Source organism: Paramisgurnus dabryanus, chromosome 11 (genome assembly GCF_030506205.2).
Source record: "Paramisgurnus dabryanus chromosome 11, PD_genome_1.1, whole genome shotgun sequence".
Taxonomy (NCBI): domain Eukaryota; kingdom Metazoa; phylum Chordata; class Actinopteri; order Cypriniformes; family Cobitidae; genus Paramisgurnus; species Paramisgurnus dabryanus.
The window spans coordinates 14360039-14372959 of NC_133347.1; the positions used below are offsets into that span (position 1 = coordinate 14360039).

A 12921-nucleotide genomic window follows, 5' to 3' on the forward strand; every position below is an offset into this window, starting at 1 on the left:
GGCATAATATGTGCCCTTTAAGGTGCTTGTTCAGATTAGGTTGTGGCAGTCAAGTTAAAGGGATAGTTCACCCCAAAATAAAACAAATATGTAATTTGTTCTTAAAATGTATGAATTTCTTTTTTCTGATGAACACAAAAGAAGATATTTTGATAAATGATATTAAGCACACAGCTGATTGTAACCATTTACTTTCATAGTAGGAAAAACAAATTTTATGGAATTCAATGGGTACCATCAACCATCATTGATCAAAATATTTTCTTCATCATTTATCACAATACTTTTATAATACACAGTATTTGTCTTCTTAGTATGGAAGTCAGCTGTGTGCTTACTGTCATTTATCAAACTATCTTCTTTTGTGTTCATCAAAATAAAAAACCTCATATAGGTTTAGAACAACATGTTGGTGAGTAAATAATGACAATCTTTATTTTTGGGTGAACTATAACTGTAATGCTTTGTAATGTTAATATAAATACTGTTGATCACTGAAGAACTAAATGTGTTGTCTGTGTTATGTCTTTCTTCCTTGTGATTTACAGCAACAGTTGTACGTTTCATCAGAAAGGGGTCTTACCCAGGTGTCCCTGCACAGGTGTGCTGTTTATGGTAAGGCCTGTTCAGACTGCTGTCTGGCCAGAGATCCATATTGTGCCTGGGATGGAGAAACCTGCTCTGCTTTCACCCCAGCTACAAAGAGGTCAGAGTACATTCATTAACCCAGATCTGTGACCCTAACTGATCTGCTGCTTAATGACTAAATGTAAATGCATTGTTAACTACAATATAAATGATGACACTTTAATGTAACAGAACCACACTGTCTAAAAAATGGTCAAATAGTGCCCACTGGGGCAGTACCCTAATACACAGATATGTCTTCATTTTGTACCAGTATGTACCTTTGAAGTACTTAAAGGTAGATATTGGTACAAAAAACTCAATATAAATATGAGGTATTATTAATGAACTCTTTGGGTACAGAGATGTACTTTTTGAAAGGGTACCACCCCAGTGACGGCTAGGGACCATTTTTTGACCATTATTTCTGACATTAGACTATGTGATCTAGATAGTGTCTGCTTTTGTAGAAATTGGCATTCACTGTTTGACTCTTTTGTTCTGAATAAAATGGATAAATGAGATAGAAAAGAATATTTCACAGTGAAACCATATAATTGGCCAAAATTGGCTCTTATTTATTAAAATCTCTGTAATTGAATGTTTAGGAGAAGCAGGAGGCAAGATATCAAACATGGAGATCCATTACGACAGTGCCGGGGCTTTAACGCTAAAGGTTTGTAAACAAGCTTGTATTTAATAATGAAAAAAAAAACAGACTCTGTGAGAGATTTTCAGATGTTTGACCACAGCTCTTTCATCCCAATCTCAGTAGAGAAGCGTTTGAGGGAGACTGTGCAGTTTGGAGTCGAAGGCAGCAGCACATTTTTGGAGTGCCAGCCGAGGTCTCCTCAGGCCACAGTCAAATGGCTTTACCAGAAAGACGGCAAGCGGAAAGCAGTAAGGCGCCAGTTCTTGCGTTACCATCCCCAATAAAGCTGAAGCTATTTCACTTCTGTTTCTTCCACAAATGCATTGCTTAAATGCCTCTGAACTTGACAGCTAGTTAGTTTTTGAAAAATGATTTGGTTTGCTAACATAAAAATCTGGAGTCACATGAGGGTCACTTCAAAAAGTACATATTTTTACTTAAGAAAGTGCAAATACAGTACCTCAAAGGTACATATTAGGACCTTTTTAAATGGTACCATGTCACAAAACTGTTTCTTATTAGAATAAACAAATATTTGAATAAAGAACACAAAAATTATAATAATAAAGCCCTAAACTTAACATCACTGATACAAAAGCTGATCATACAAAATGTATAAATCAGATTTTACAAATTCATATGCCACCTTGTATAAATTGCCATGAGATTGTTTTAGAAGAAGCGGTATCTGTCACAGCATTTTATAAAATCACTTGAATGAATTACCAAACAAAATATTTTTTTTTAAGTCTATTTGGCATGAAGCTTCTGTGAATACCAGTAACATATTGTACATTCACATCATGTATTTCTTTTCCCCCTCAGCTTAATCGAGATAAAGAAATTTTGAAGACAGGTCACGGCATCCTGATGAAATCTCTCACCCAATCGGATGCCGGTCTCTACCAGTGCCTGGCAACCGAGAACAACTTCAAACACACCGTGGCCCGCATCTCTCTTCGGATCCTGGACCGAGAGATCGTCGATGCGCTAACTGAGACCGACATCCTCGTAGAACCAGATCGCCATCGCCATAATTCCCATCATCACCCTCCACCCCCACCCCCGCCTCTCCAGACCCTCCCACCCCCTCTCCAGTCCCACTCACAACCAGAGGTGCGTCTCATCAACCAGTACTGCCAGTCCTACAGGCAACAGATACAAAGCCAAGCTCACAAACCCAAGAGGAACAACCGCCGGCACACCGGTGAACAGGAAGAGGAGGAACCACAGGATCAGTGAGTGGAAAAGCATCTGGACACCACCAGTTCATCCTTTGACTTTGTCCCATTCACTGTGTGAACAATGTGTCTCATCACTCCATTTATTTGTTTGACTTTGTTCGTTCATTAGACTCTAAACAACGTTTTGAGGTACAGTACCTCTCCCAACCAGTTCCTGTCTGGATGTGACATGCATATCCACTCATTTGTACTATGTGGAGGTTTGAACAACACAGTGGTTAAAACAACTGCCAATAAATTCCTAAAATATCCAGCTAAACCAGCAAAACTACTGCCATATTATGTAAAATATAAGCTATTCCCACTTAAAGGCGGAGTGAACAATGTTTCAAAAACACTTTGGAAAAGTGAGTCAGGCCGACTACCAAAACACACTTGTAGCCAATCAGCAGTAAGGGGCGTGTCTACTAATCAACATCCTTGTTGGGGTTGCGCATGTGTGGGGTGGGTCTATCAAACAAAGGTCTAGATTCTATTGGGGTAGGTGTGTGTATGTTTAGGTGATTTCAAATATCAACATTGGCATTCAAACATTGTGCACTCCGCCTTTAAGGTTGCATAGATGACTTTAGTGTAAATACTGTTAGACATTAAATAATAATAATAATGTTGACATAGAAAAAAGTATTTAAGATAACACAGTATGGCTTATCTAAACCCCCAGACTATAAAATACAGCAGTGGAAATGCAGCAGAGGATCTTTTGAAAGCAGCGTTTGACCTGAGGATGCTAGGAATAACTTATATAATATAGACTGTTAGTATGTTTTATGACCATTGAAGTTGGTCAACTCTTCTTGAAATTTAAGATTTTGATATTGTTTGTAGAAGATCAAGTCTTGATCCATGACAGAAATGACAAACCTACAACTAAAATGAGCAACTTCCAAAAGGAGTGTGACATTTTAGTATCATTTGAAGTGTGTGTTGGTGCATTGGTTTCAAAACTTAAATTATAATTGGAAATTATCATTTAACTGTTGGTCAGTAGATTAAAAGGGAAAACAAATATTATTATCGTTTTTAACAACCAAGACTAATTTCACTAACTGCAATGTGATTTGATAATTGCCGGAAAAGGTAAAAGTTTTCTAAGAACATGACTGTGGACCAAAATAAAAGTCATGATGTCAAGTATTTGTAAAACAAAAAAAGTTTTAAATATTTCATAGGTATTATTGATTAAAAATTTTCTCTTCTGATAGTCAGACATGCTATTTTATAAGCTTTAGTGTGGAAAAGTCTTGAGTATAATTTGGGATACTTTGCCATTTTTTTTGCGATTTTGTTTATTCTCAAACCACTATAAGCAAGCTGATCTTTTCTTCTGTATACTGCTGTATATATAGGCATAAAACCAAGCGTTTCAGTCTGATCTCCACTGGCTTTGACTGTGGACTATTACGATAGTCGGACCACTAAGCACATTCTCACTAAGCATTGCTATAAACCATAATCGGCTTTGCTGTATTTTGTATTCCATGATTTGTTAATGGTAAAATGTGGTCATATTTTTGCTTGTGTATACACGGTATCTGTGCTTTTTGTTGTGTGGCAATGACACATGTAAATAGAAAATGGGTGTTCAGAGAGTCACTAGTCAGGATTAACTCCTATTCCTCATCTCTCCTGTGACCCCCCCCCCTTCTATTTCTCTTTCACCCACACCATACAACATATTTATTGCAAGAGTGTAAATATTCATGTAAGTTGTGCTCTTTGGTGATGGGACAGGGCATGTTTCGGTGGAAAATGTCTTTGTGTGTATTGTTAATTTTCTGGACCAGGGCACACAGAGAGATGCTGAGAGAAAAGAGGTAGATGTTTTTGGAACAGTGATTAGAGCAGATATAAGAGTTTGGATAACTGTGGCAAATGTTGTTTAACGCAATGTTGATAAAAGGATTATTTATACAAATTACATAATATTGATAATGGTTTAAATGAAAAACAAAGAAAAGTTTTAACTTTTAAAAATGTTTTACTAATTTTGGGACACTGTTCACATCTGCAGAGTATTTCAAAGCCAGAAATGTCTACCTTTTTCTAGCACTTTCCACACTCTAAAAGAATAATGTGTTAATTTTTTACACAGTTTGTGTCATGTCATGTAAAGCAACACTATGTAGTTTCCATGTAAAAATGACTTACAGCTCCCCCATGTGGTTGAAAAGCGCAACAGTGTCTGGTATCAGACTCTCTTCTGCAGGCAGGGGGAGGGGCGATGCTGTGTTTCCTACCCTCCACCGCCACTTTCAGAGTGTGCTTGTAGCAGCTAGGAGGCTGCTCAGGTTGCAGCAACAGTACAATTTGTCCAGTTAAAAGTTGTTCTATCACTGAAATAATTTTAGAGATATTATTTAAAGGTAAAAAAACTACATAGTGTTGCTTTAACACATTTATGTGTTATTCTGTGTTAAAGTAAATGAATGGGACAACACAAGTTGTGTAAAAAAGTAACACAAAATGTGTTGTTCCAATAATAACACAGAGATGTGTTAGTTAGGGACAACACATTTAATGTGTTGTCCCTAAACTAACACAGAATGTGTTGTTTTTAACACATCAGGGGCCTATACCATGAAGCTGGTTTAGTTGGTTAGCCAGCTTTGTTTAGGATTAGTTTGTGCAAATCCTGGGTTTTGGGTACCATGAAAATAGCTTTTACCAACAAGGCCTGCACATTGGCTTGGTTTTGTCAATCTGAAACTAATCCTGTAACCCTGAGTTTGTTTAACCATTTTCATGGTACGGGCCCCTGTTTTTAGAGTGCATAAAATATCACTAGCACTGAATAGATAGGACAGAGGCAAAGAAAATGATCTTCTGAAAACATAAGGGGCTTAGATGAAAAAGCCTCTAAACGCCACCTCTGTCAAAAATGAGATCATGATATTAACCAGTGGTGGCTCGTGACTGCGCAAATTTAAAATATGTGTTCGGAGTGTCATGTGTTGCTCTTGTTTCCAAAATATGTGTTTGTTGCGTCATGTGAACCATGTGCATCACGTGTTTTGTCAAAAAAGTGCCTTCTGCACACGCGTCAAAACCGTTTATGGTAAAAGAGACGTTCACAAAATACACGCAAGACACTCCCTTAACAGTAAACTTTGATTACACATGAGATTATGCGAGTATCTTGCAAACGTGAGCGTCTTGTTTATCATAAACCCTTTAGACGCCTCTGCAGCAGGCACTTATTTTGACAAGACACGTGATGCACATAGGATCACTCAACACGCAGAACACATATTTTGAAATACCACACACATGATGGGCTACATACATGTTGTGATGAACTTTGCATCATGCGCCCTTGAAAAAAGAAGTCACTTATATTAACCGAATGCTCTCAGCATGTATTATACGTTCATCAAATACTTTCGCTTCAAATGGGCTTCATTCCACCCTCGGGACATTCAGAAATGTTTGTTTATGTCAGAATCCATTAAAAATGCTCACTTACAGTACAAGAAAGATGTCAGCGAGGGTTTTGCATCTGAGCTCTTTATATACTTTGTCCACTGATTTCAACATCATGTATTTAAGAGCCTGTTTCTCTTTAGTATGCTAGAGGGATATTTATGACGACTATCTATATAAATAGTTCAATAAAACATTTGGTGATTTTTACCCTAGACATGCGGTGTGAACATTTTTAAATAAGTCAAAACCACATTTTTCCTATTCATGTAGATGTTATTGTGCAGAATGATACCCAGATAAAATTCAACACCACATAAACTTTATCGTCCTGTTGTGTTTTAATGGTGTTGGTTATCGAGCTAAACAGATTTGTCCTAACTACGTTTGCTTCCTGAATATTTCCTCTTTGTATTCACAGACATTTGTGTAGTTTTACGTTAATGTGATTATTTGTGATAAATATTATTTTATTATGGTATTCGAGTATGGTTGGGAGTTCTAATAGGTGTTTTTTAAAGCAATAAAAAATAAACTGCTGTTTTTGTTTTTAACCAGTTTTTTCTTGTTTCTTTCAACTTTACCACCTACACATTCATTGATAACAAAAGCCATGAGCATATTTTTTATATTTATAGGCACATTTGCTATATATATGTGGTTTATTGGATTACAATTTGATAATAAAATTACATAATCTGATGTTAAAACATCACATACCTACTGCTGTAAGGGATAGTTCACCCAAAAATGAAAATTTGGTCATTGTTTACTTACCATTATGTTGACACTGTATAAATGTCTTTGTTTTTTGTTGAAAACAGAGGAAGATATTTATGTAATCAAGCAGAAAACAGAAGCACCATTAACTTCCATATAGTAGGAAAAATACTACTATGGAAGTCAACGGTGCTCAAAATCAGTTTGGTTACAAACATTTCCCAAAATATCTTCCGTTTTGTTCAGCAGAACAAAAAAATGAATAAAGGTTTGTAACAAAATGAGGTTGAGTAAATTAATTTTTTGGGTGAACTGTCCCTTTAATGATTTCAGTTGAAGCATCAGGCTGCGGTTTTAATGACATGAGTTTGTGAACAGAGAGCAAAAAGAAACATTATTCGTCCCACTCCTCATCTTCTTCATCATCACCACCATCATCATCCTCATCTTCTAAAGAAAAAAATGAAACATGTTGGTATGGAAGCAGTCCAAGGTATTACCAAGATATAATAAAAAACGTTAGATGAATTACCTGAGGAATGGATAACTTTACTCCTTTTCTGCATGACCAACATCAGAGCTCCTACAATGCCCTCGGAGGACTCAGCTTGAGGTGAAGGACAAGAATCTGTATTTTCGGGCACCTGAGACAAACACCAGATATCAGCTTGGTTGGAAACAGCTAATGGTGTACTAAAGTCCCACACATGACTAATCTTTGACATTTACATTTATGCATTTAGCAGATGCTTTTATCCAAAGTGACATACATTCTTTAACATTCGTCCACGGCGAATTTCCTCCATTAAGGTTCCTCTTCCTCCGCCTCCAGATGGAGGAGCTGGAGCTGAGCTGGTAGGGCTGCTGGGGAAGCTGGGGGCTGAAGAAGGTGGAGGTGGAGGAGGTGGGGGAGGAGGGGGAGGTGGTGGACCTCCACCCATAGGTTTCTGACTTTGGTTGGGGGGTGGTGGGGGTGGAGGTCCAGGGCGACCTCCAGGTGGAGCAGGTGGGGGTGGGCAGCGATTTGGGGCTCCTGGACTGCGTACAGGTGGCGCTGGACGTTGAGGTGGGCCTCCACGGGGTGGAGGAGGTGCAGGTCCGGACCGAGGGCCTCCCAAAGCCATTGCATCTGTGAAGGAAACAGAGTCTCATTATGGTGAAATTCTCCCATTTAATGTCTAATAATTGCATACAGTGGTAAATGAAATCCAGGTTACTCTTATAATCGAACTATGAGATAAAGATCATTGATTCACTTTAATTTCACTCTTCGACATGGTCTTAATCAGTCAATATTAACGTCATAAAGGTAATGACTTTAGCTGGGTTTTAATCACATATTTGGAAATGAAAGGCCTAGTTCTAGGGTTTGATTTGTGATTAGCTCACCATTTCTCCTCATTTCCTCTTTTACTGCATCCAGTCCTCCAGATTGCTCAATGAATTCATAAATGATCTTAGATGTTTCTTTATCTGTCAGCTGTGCGTCACTGATTCCAGCAGAATTAAATAGCTTCTTAAGATCAGGGTCAAGATTGTTGGTCTGGAATGGTGAGAGTGAATTGATACTTTATTAGTTAATTAGTTTCTCTTGAGTAAAGCAAATGCTTTGACTATATTGTTTGTTGTCATTTTTACATAAATCAGAATAAGCATCAAATAGTTTGGGTGACTGAATTTGAAAAACTTGCTTTAAAGGGATAGTTTACCCAAAACTCATTTACTCATCCTCATGTTGTTCTAAACCTGTATGAATGTCTTTTTTCTGATGAACACAAAATAAGATATTTTGAGAAATGCTGGTAAGCACACAGTTCATTGTAACCATTGGCACCCATAGTCATAAAAATGAAAACGATGGAATTCAATACTGTCAACTGTGTGCTTATTATAATTTTTCAAAATATCTTCATTTGTGTTCAGAAAAAAGAAATTCATACAGGTTTAGAACAACATGAGGATAAGAAAATGACAGATTTTTCATTTCTGGGTGAACTATCCCTATTACTAGACTGTATATCTGTATATACCGTTTTGGAATCCATTCACCTGATGTCCGGGTCTGGCGGTATCACTTTTAGCATAGCTTAGCATAATCTATTGACATAGACCATTAGCATCATGCTCAAAAACTGGCAAAAAGTTTTGATATTTTTACTATTTTAAACTTGACTCTTCTCTAGTTACATTGTGTACTAAGACCGACGGTATTAGTTGCAATTTTCTAGACAGATATGGCTACACTCTCATTCTGCCGTAATAATCAAGGACTTTGCTGCCGTAACATGGCTGCAGCAGTAACAATGATATTATGAAGTGCCTGAAAGTAGTCCCCTTGGTAACTTTCAGTAGCAGGGGACCATTTTCAGGCACTGTGTAATATCATTGCGCCTCCGAGTCAAGTTTTAAATAAGAAAAATATCAAAACTCTATGGTTATTTTTGAGCGCGATGCTAATGGTCTAATCAGATTCAATGGATTATGCTAAGCTATGCTAAAAGTGGTACCGCCAGACCCGGAGATCAGCTGAATGGATTTCAAAACGGTAAAAATCAAATGTTTAACTCTAGGGGAGCTGTTAAATGAGCTTTTTTTTTTGTGGAGTGTCCCTTTAAAGGGAAAGAAAAAACTTACATCAAAACCAGAGTTTGGATCCCACCCAACATGAGTGATGTGTCTAATGAGAGAGGAGGGCACAGTCAACATCAACGTCAGACAAATAAGATAAAAATACAAGTTTCTAGAACCACCCAGGTAACAGTAGACTCTGAGACGAGTCCGCAACGGAGTCTGCTGCTGTATGGGATCTTACTTGAATCCACTTGGAGCACCGATATCTGCTTTTGTAAGCCTAGGGCCTTTCTTCTTTCCCTTTTTGTCCTTCTTGCCTATGGAGAATGAGGCTGCTGAGGGTGTGACCGGGGGCGATCGGTACCTTGAAGCCACTATGTCTGGGTTCTGGATGTCCACCGTTGGTATTATGCTTGGCTGTGAAACTGGACCTGATACATATATAACAAATAAAAATTACTCATCAAACCACTCTTTACTGCACATAGCATGTTCATGGATATGGCAGCACTTGAATTTTTTATATATGTTAGAACTGTTGTATATGTCATATAATATTGTTACATAATGGTGTATATGACTTACCATTTGTTGGAGAAACTTGATTCGGTATCTGTCTTTCTGTTAATCAAAACATTATGTGGTTATTTGGTAACCGTACAGTTGCTTAACATAAAAGATTCAATTTAAAGGGATAGTTCACCCAAAATTGAAAATTTTGTCATCATTTACTCACTCTCATGTTGTTGAAAACCTGTAAGTAAGATGATCAGATGTAACCAAACTGATAAGAGACCACATTTGATTACATTGTATTCTTTATCCTACTATAGAAGTTACAAACATTCCTCAAAATATCTTCCTTTGTGTTCATCAGAACAAAGTAAGTTATACAGGTTTTTAACAAATGATGACAGAATGATTTTTGGGTGAACTATCCCTTTAATATAGGTACATATATTGCAAATGTACTCCAAAATGCACGCACATACCTTCAACGGGAGCATGTTGTCTTTTATCTACAATAAACAATTCACAAAGACACATTGATAAAATACTCATAAAAGAATTTACAATGTACATTATATGTAAATGACAGTAAGTGACCTTGGCGGTTGGTTCCCCGATTAACCTTTTCTTGAACAATGCCTCTGAACAATTCAGCTTCTGTTTCACTGGCGAAGTTCAGACCTACTTGGCAGTCCTGTGACACAAGTGCATCTTAACTCTAGATTCAAATACATCCTTCAGATACAAAATAACATTCAAGTTAACCTTCTGTGAATATAAAATCCCCACAGCACACATCACTTCTTAAAAATAAAGGTCACATGTCTATGTCAAGCAATGAGAAATGAGATAAACTATATCTGACTATAAAGATTGAGACTCATGAGGAAGTCTGTACCCACATCTGCAGTAAAGCTGTGGAAGTACTGCGTCGGGCAGGAATATGTGAAGGGACTGTACATCTCCTGCTCCCAAATCATTTTACCGACCTGAAACACCCAAAGACACACAAACACAGTTGAGTTGCTTTGACCTACTGCTTGAAGCAGAAGTGTATCTATATTTAACTTCAGCTTGTTTGGTCATCTCTGGTCAAGTTAACAAAGTAAGTAGACAAAAAAGTGAAATCATTATTTTTGGTCAGCTTTCCCAGAATAGAAACACAAGTTGTCACTGGCATATTCAAAGTACAATGTCAGAAAAAAAAATGGTCCCAAGCTTTCAATAAGGCAGTAAGTACCCTTTAGGTCCTAATATGTATCATTTAGGTACAGATATTTATTTATTTGGTACCAATATGTAGCTCTGAGGTACTAATGTGAACTCTTTAGGTACAGAGGTGTACTTTTTGGGTACATCCACAGTGAAAGCTGTGACAGCTTTTTTCTGACAGTGTAACATGTGACAAACAATAAAACTGACACTAATGTTCATAAATAGATGTTAATACTGCAGCAGAGAGTAAAAATGTCCAACCTTGATGTCAAAAAGCCGGAAGAAATATGAACGTTTCGCATTGTCCTTAATAAAACACACGACTCCTGTATGTTGGAGGCTCCATTGGTTTGGACTGTGAGGAAGAGCCATACACAGCTGAATAACTGCTGTGGCCATGCTCTGCACACACACAAACACAACATACACAAACACAATGCATTGACACTTATATACGTACATTACAACAAAAAAAAAATTGGTACAGGTAAAAAGTCAATGCTCAGGCAGATGTATCAGCATCCTCTGCAGCAACAGGAAGTTGTGCTCAAACAATATTTCCTGTCACTTTCCAGTCAAACTTAAATCTCATATATACCAATCTCAGTGAAAATAGAGTCATGCCATTCTTCTGAAGATCTTTTTTCAAGATATATATATTTTTTTAACTAGTGGCACTAGTGGTTTTCCTCACCAAAAGGGTGGAACTGATAACAAAACTGAATCCGACTGTTAAAATCGGTTAAGATGTTAGGTCTCAGTGGTGTCACAAGTATTGTGGCCAACCTGTTCATTCTGTAAACAGAAAGTGAAATGACGTCTTAAGCTGCTTTAGATGTCAAACATATGCATTTACTTTGACCTTTAACTGACATCGTCGGCGTTCACCTCTTAGGCCTGTGCATCACCACATCCCACCTTGGAGAGCTTGTATGCACAGACAAACCTTCTCAGTCATTTAAGTTTTAAACACAACGGGTTTTCACCTACCATGCATCTTCTTCCCAGAAGCTCTACCAGACGGTCATTCTCCTGGTTGCTGAGGAGAGAACTGGGCACGTTATCTTGTCCTTTCATTTTTCCTTTGCTCATCTCTCTTTTAAACGGACCCTCGGATCCAGGGACTCCACACCGGGGCCCCGGGTCTGTTCAAAGCGTCCACAGAAGCAGTCTGAAGCCTTTCTTTCTTGAACAGACCTATGGTTGAAGGAACCGTCACTTCCGTGTTTTGTGATCTGATGTGAACGCAGCTCAGTAAAGAAGAACAGGAAGAGCAAAACCACTGAGCAGATCTTTTCTATGTGCTTTGAAGAGGCACGTGTTTCTTAGCTCATATGAAGGAGGGGCAACATAGGTTGACATTTCTAAATGAAGTCAACAAAGTGAAAAGTGTACATTTAGTTGATATATTAAGTTTATTTTACTAATAACCCTTAAGTTAAATAATAATACTCTTGTAACTCTTGTAATTACATAGTTATAATAAAGAAACATTTTGATTGGGTCATATTATTTTTGTATGTAAATGAAACCGGTTAATTCAGAGGTTACCATATAAAAATGTTTTAAGTTACCAAATATTTTTTTTACAGTAAGGCATACAGTATGCAAAAAGTCTTAGGCCACCACCATCAGACTTGTTGTTTTAGAAGTTGTAATGTCCATCCATATTTATTTTTCAATCAATTTAACTAAGATACAAACTTAAAATGCAGGAAATATGTACAAAAAATAATAAATTAAATTTTCAGCCTACATGTGTTCTTTAGGCATTGTCTGTGTTTAGTGTATGCTGGGCAAACAAAATAAAAGTGCAATTTTGGCTAATGTATGTGTGTGTACTGTATGTAATTATTATGTATATTTAAACACACACACACACACACACACACACACACACACACACACACACACACACACACACACACACATATTTACATTTCAGAATTATATATATAT

The 12921-nt window shown here is 37.3% G+C and overlaps 2 protein-coding genes across 3 annotated transcripts in view; one reads left to right on the forward strand and one right to left on the reverse strand.

Annotated features, from left to right (window-relative positions):
* sema3gb (sema domain, immunoglobulin domain (Ig), short basic domain, secreted, (semaphorin) 3Gb) overlaps nt 1–6161 on the forward strand; it is a 41211-nt gene extending 35050 nt beyond the window's left edge. The window contains exons 15-18 of one of the 2 annotated variants that reach the window (XM_065246954.2): nt 549–706; nt 1236–1303; nt 1400–1527; nt 2105–6161. In XM_065246954.2, the coding sequence (XP_065103026.1) occupies nt 549–706; nt 1236–1303; nt 1400–1527; nt 2105–2521 (771 nt within the window). In that variant the 3' untranslated portion in view covers nt 2522–6161. The remainder of the gene's footprint in view (nt 1–548; nt 707–1235; nt 1304–1399; nt 1528–2104) is intronic. The other variant, XM_073816223.1, reaches the window with a different exon arrangement.
* A 152-nt stretch (nt 6162–6313) lies between these two features.
* On the reverse strand, nt 6314–12224 carry wasb (WASP actin nucleation promoting factor b). Its single transcript, XM_065246958.2, has 12 exons — nt 11953–12224; nt 11224–11364; nt 10650–10736; nt 10345–10441; nt 10230–10256; nt 9823–9858; nt 9479–9668; nt 9301–9343; nt 8056–8209; nt 7437–7795; nt 7199–7310; nt 6314–7116 (listed from the first exon to the last, which is right to left on the reverse strand). Exons 1-12 carry the CDS (start codon nt 12052–12054, stop codon nt 7061–7063), a joined length of 1404 nt encoding a protein of 467 aa, XP_065103030.1. The 5' UTR covers nt 12055–12224; the 3' UTR covers nt 6314–7060.
* Nucleotides 12225–12921: the final 697 nt, after the last annotated feature.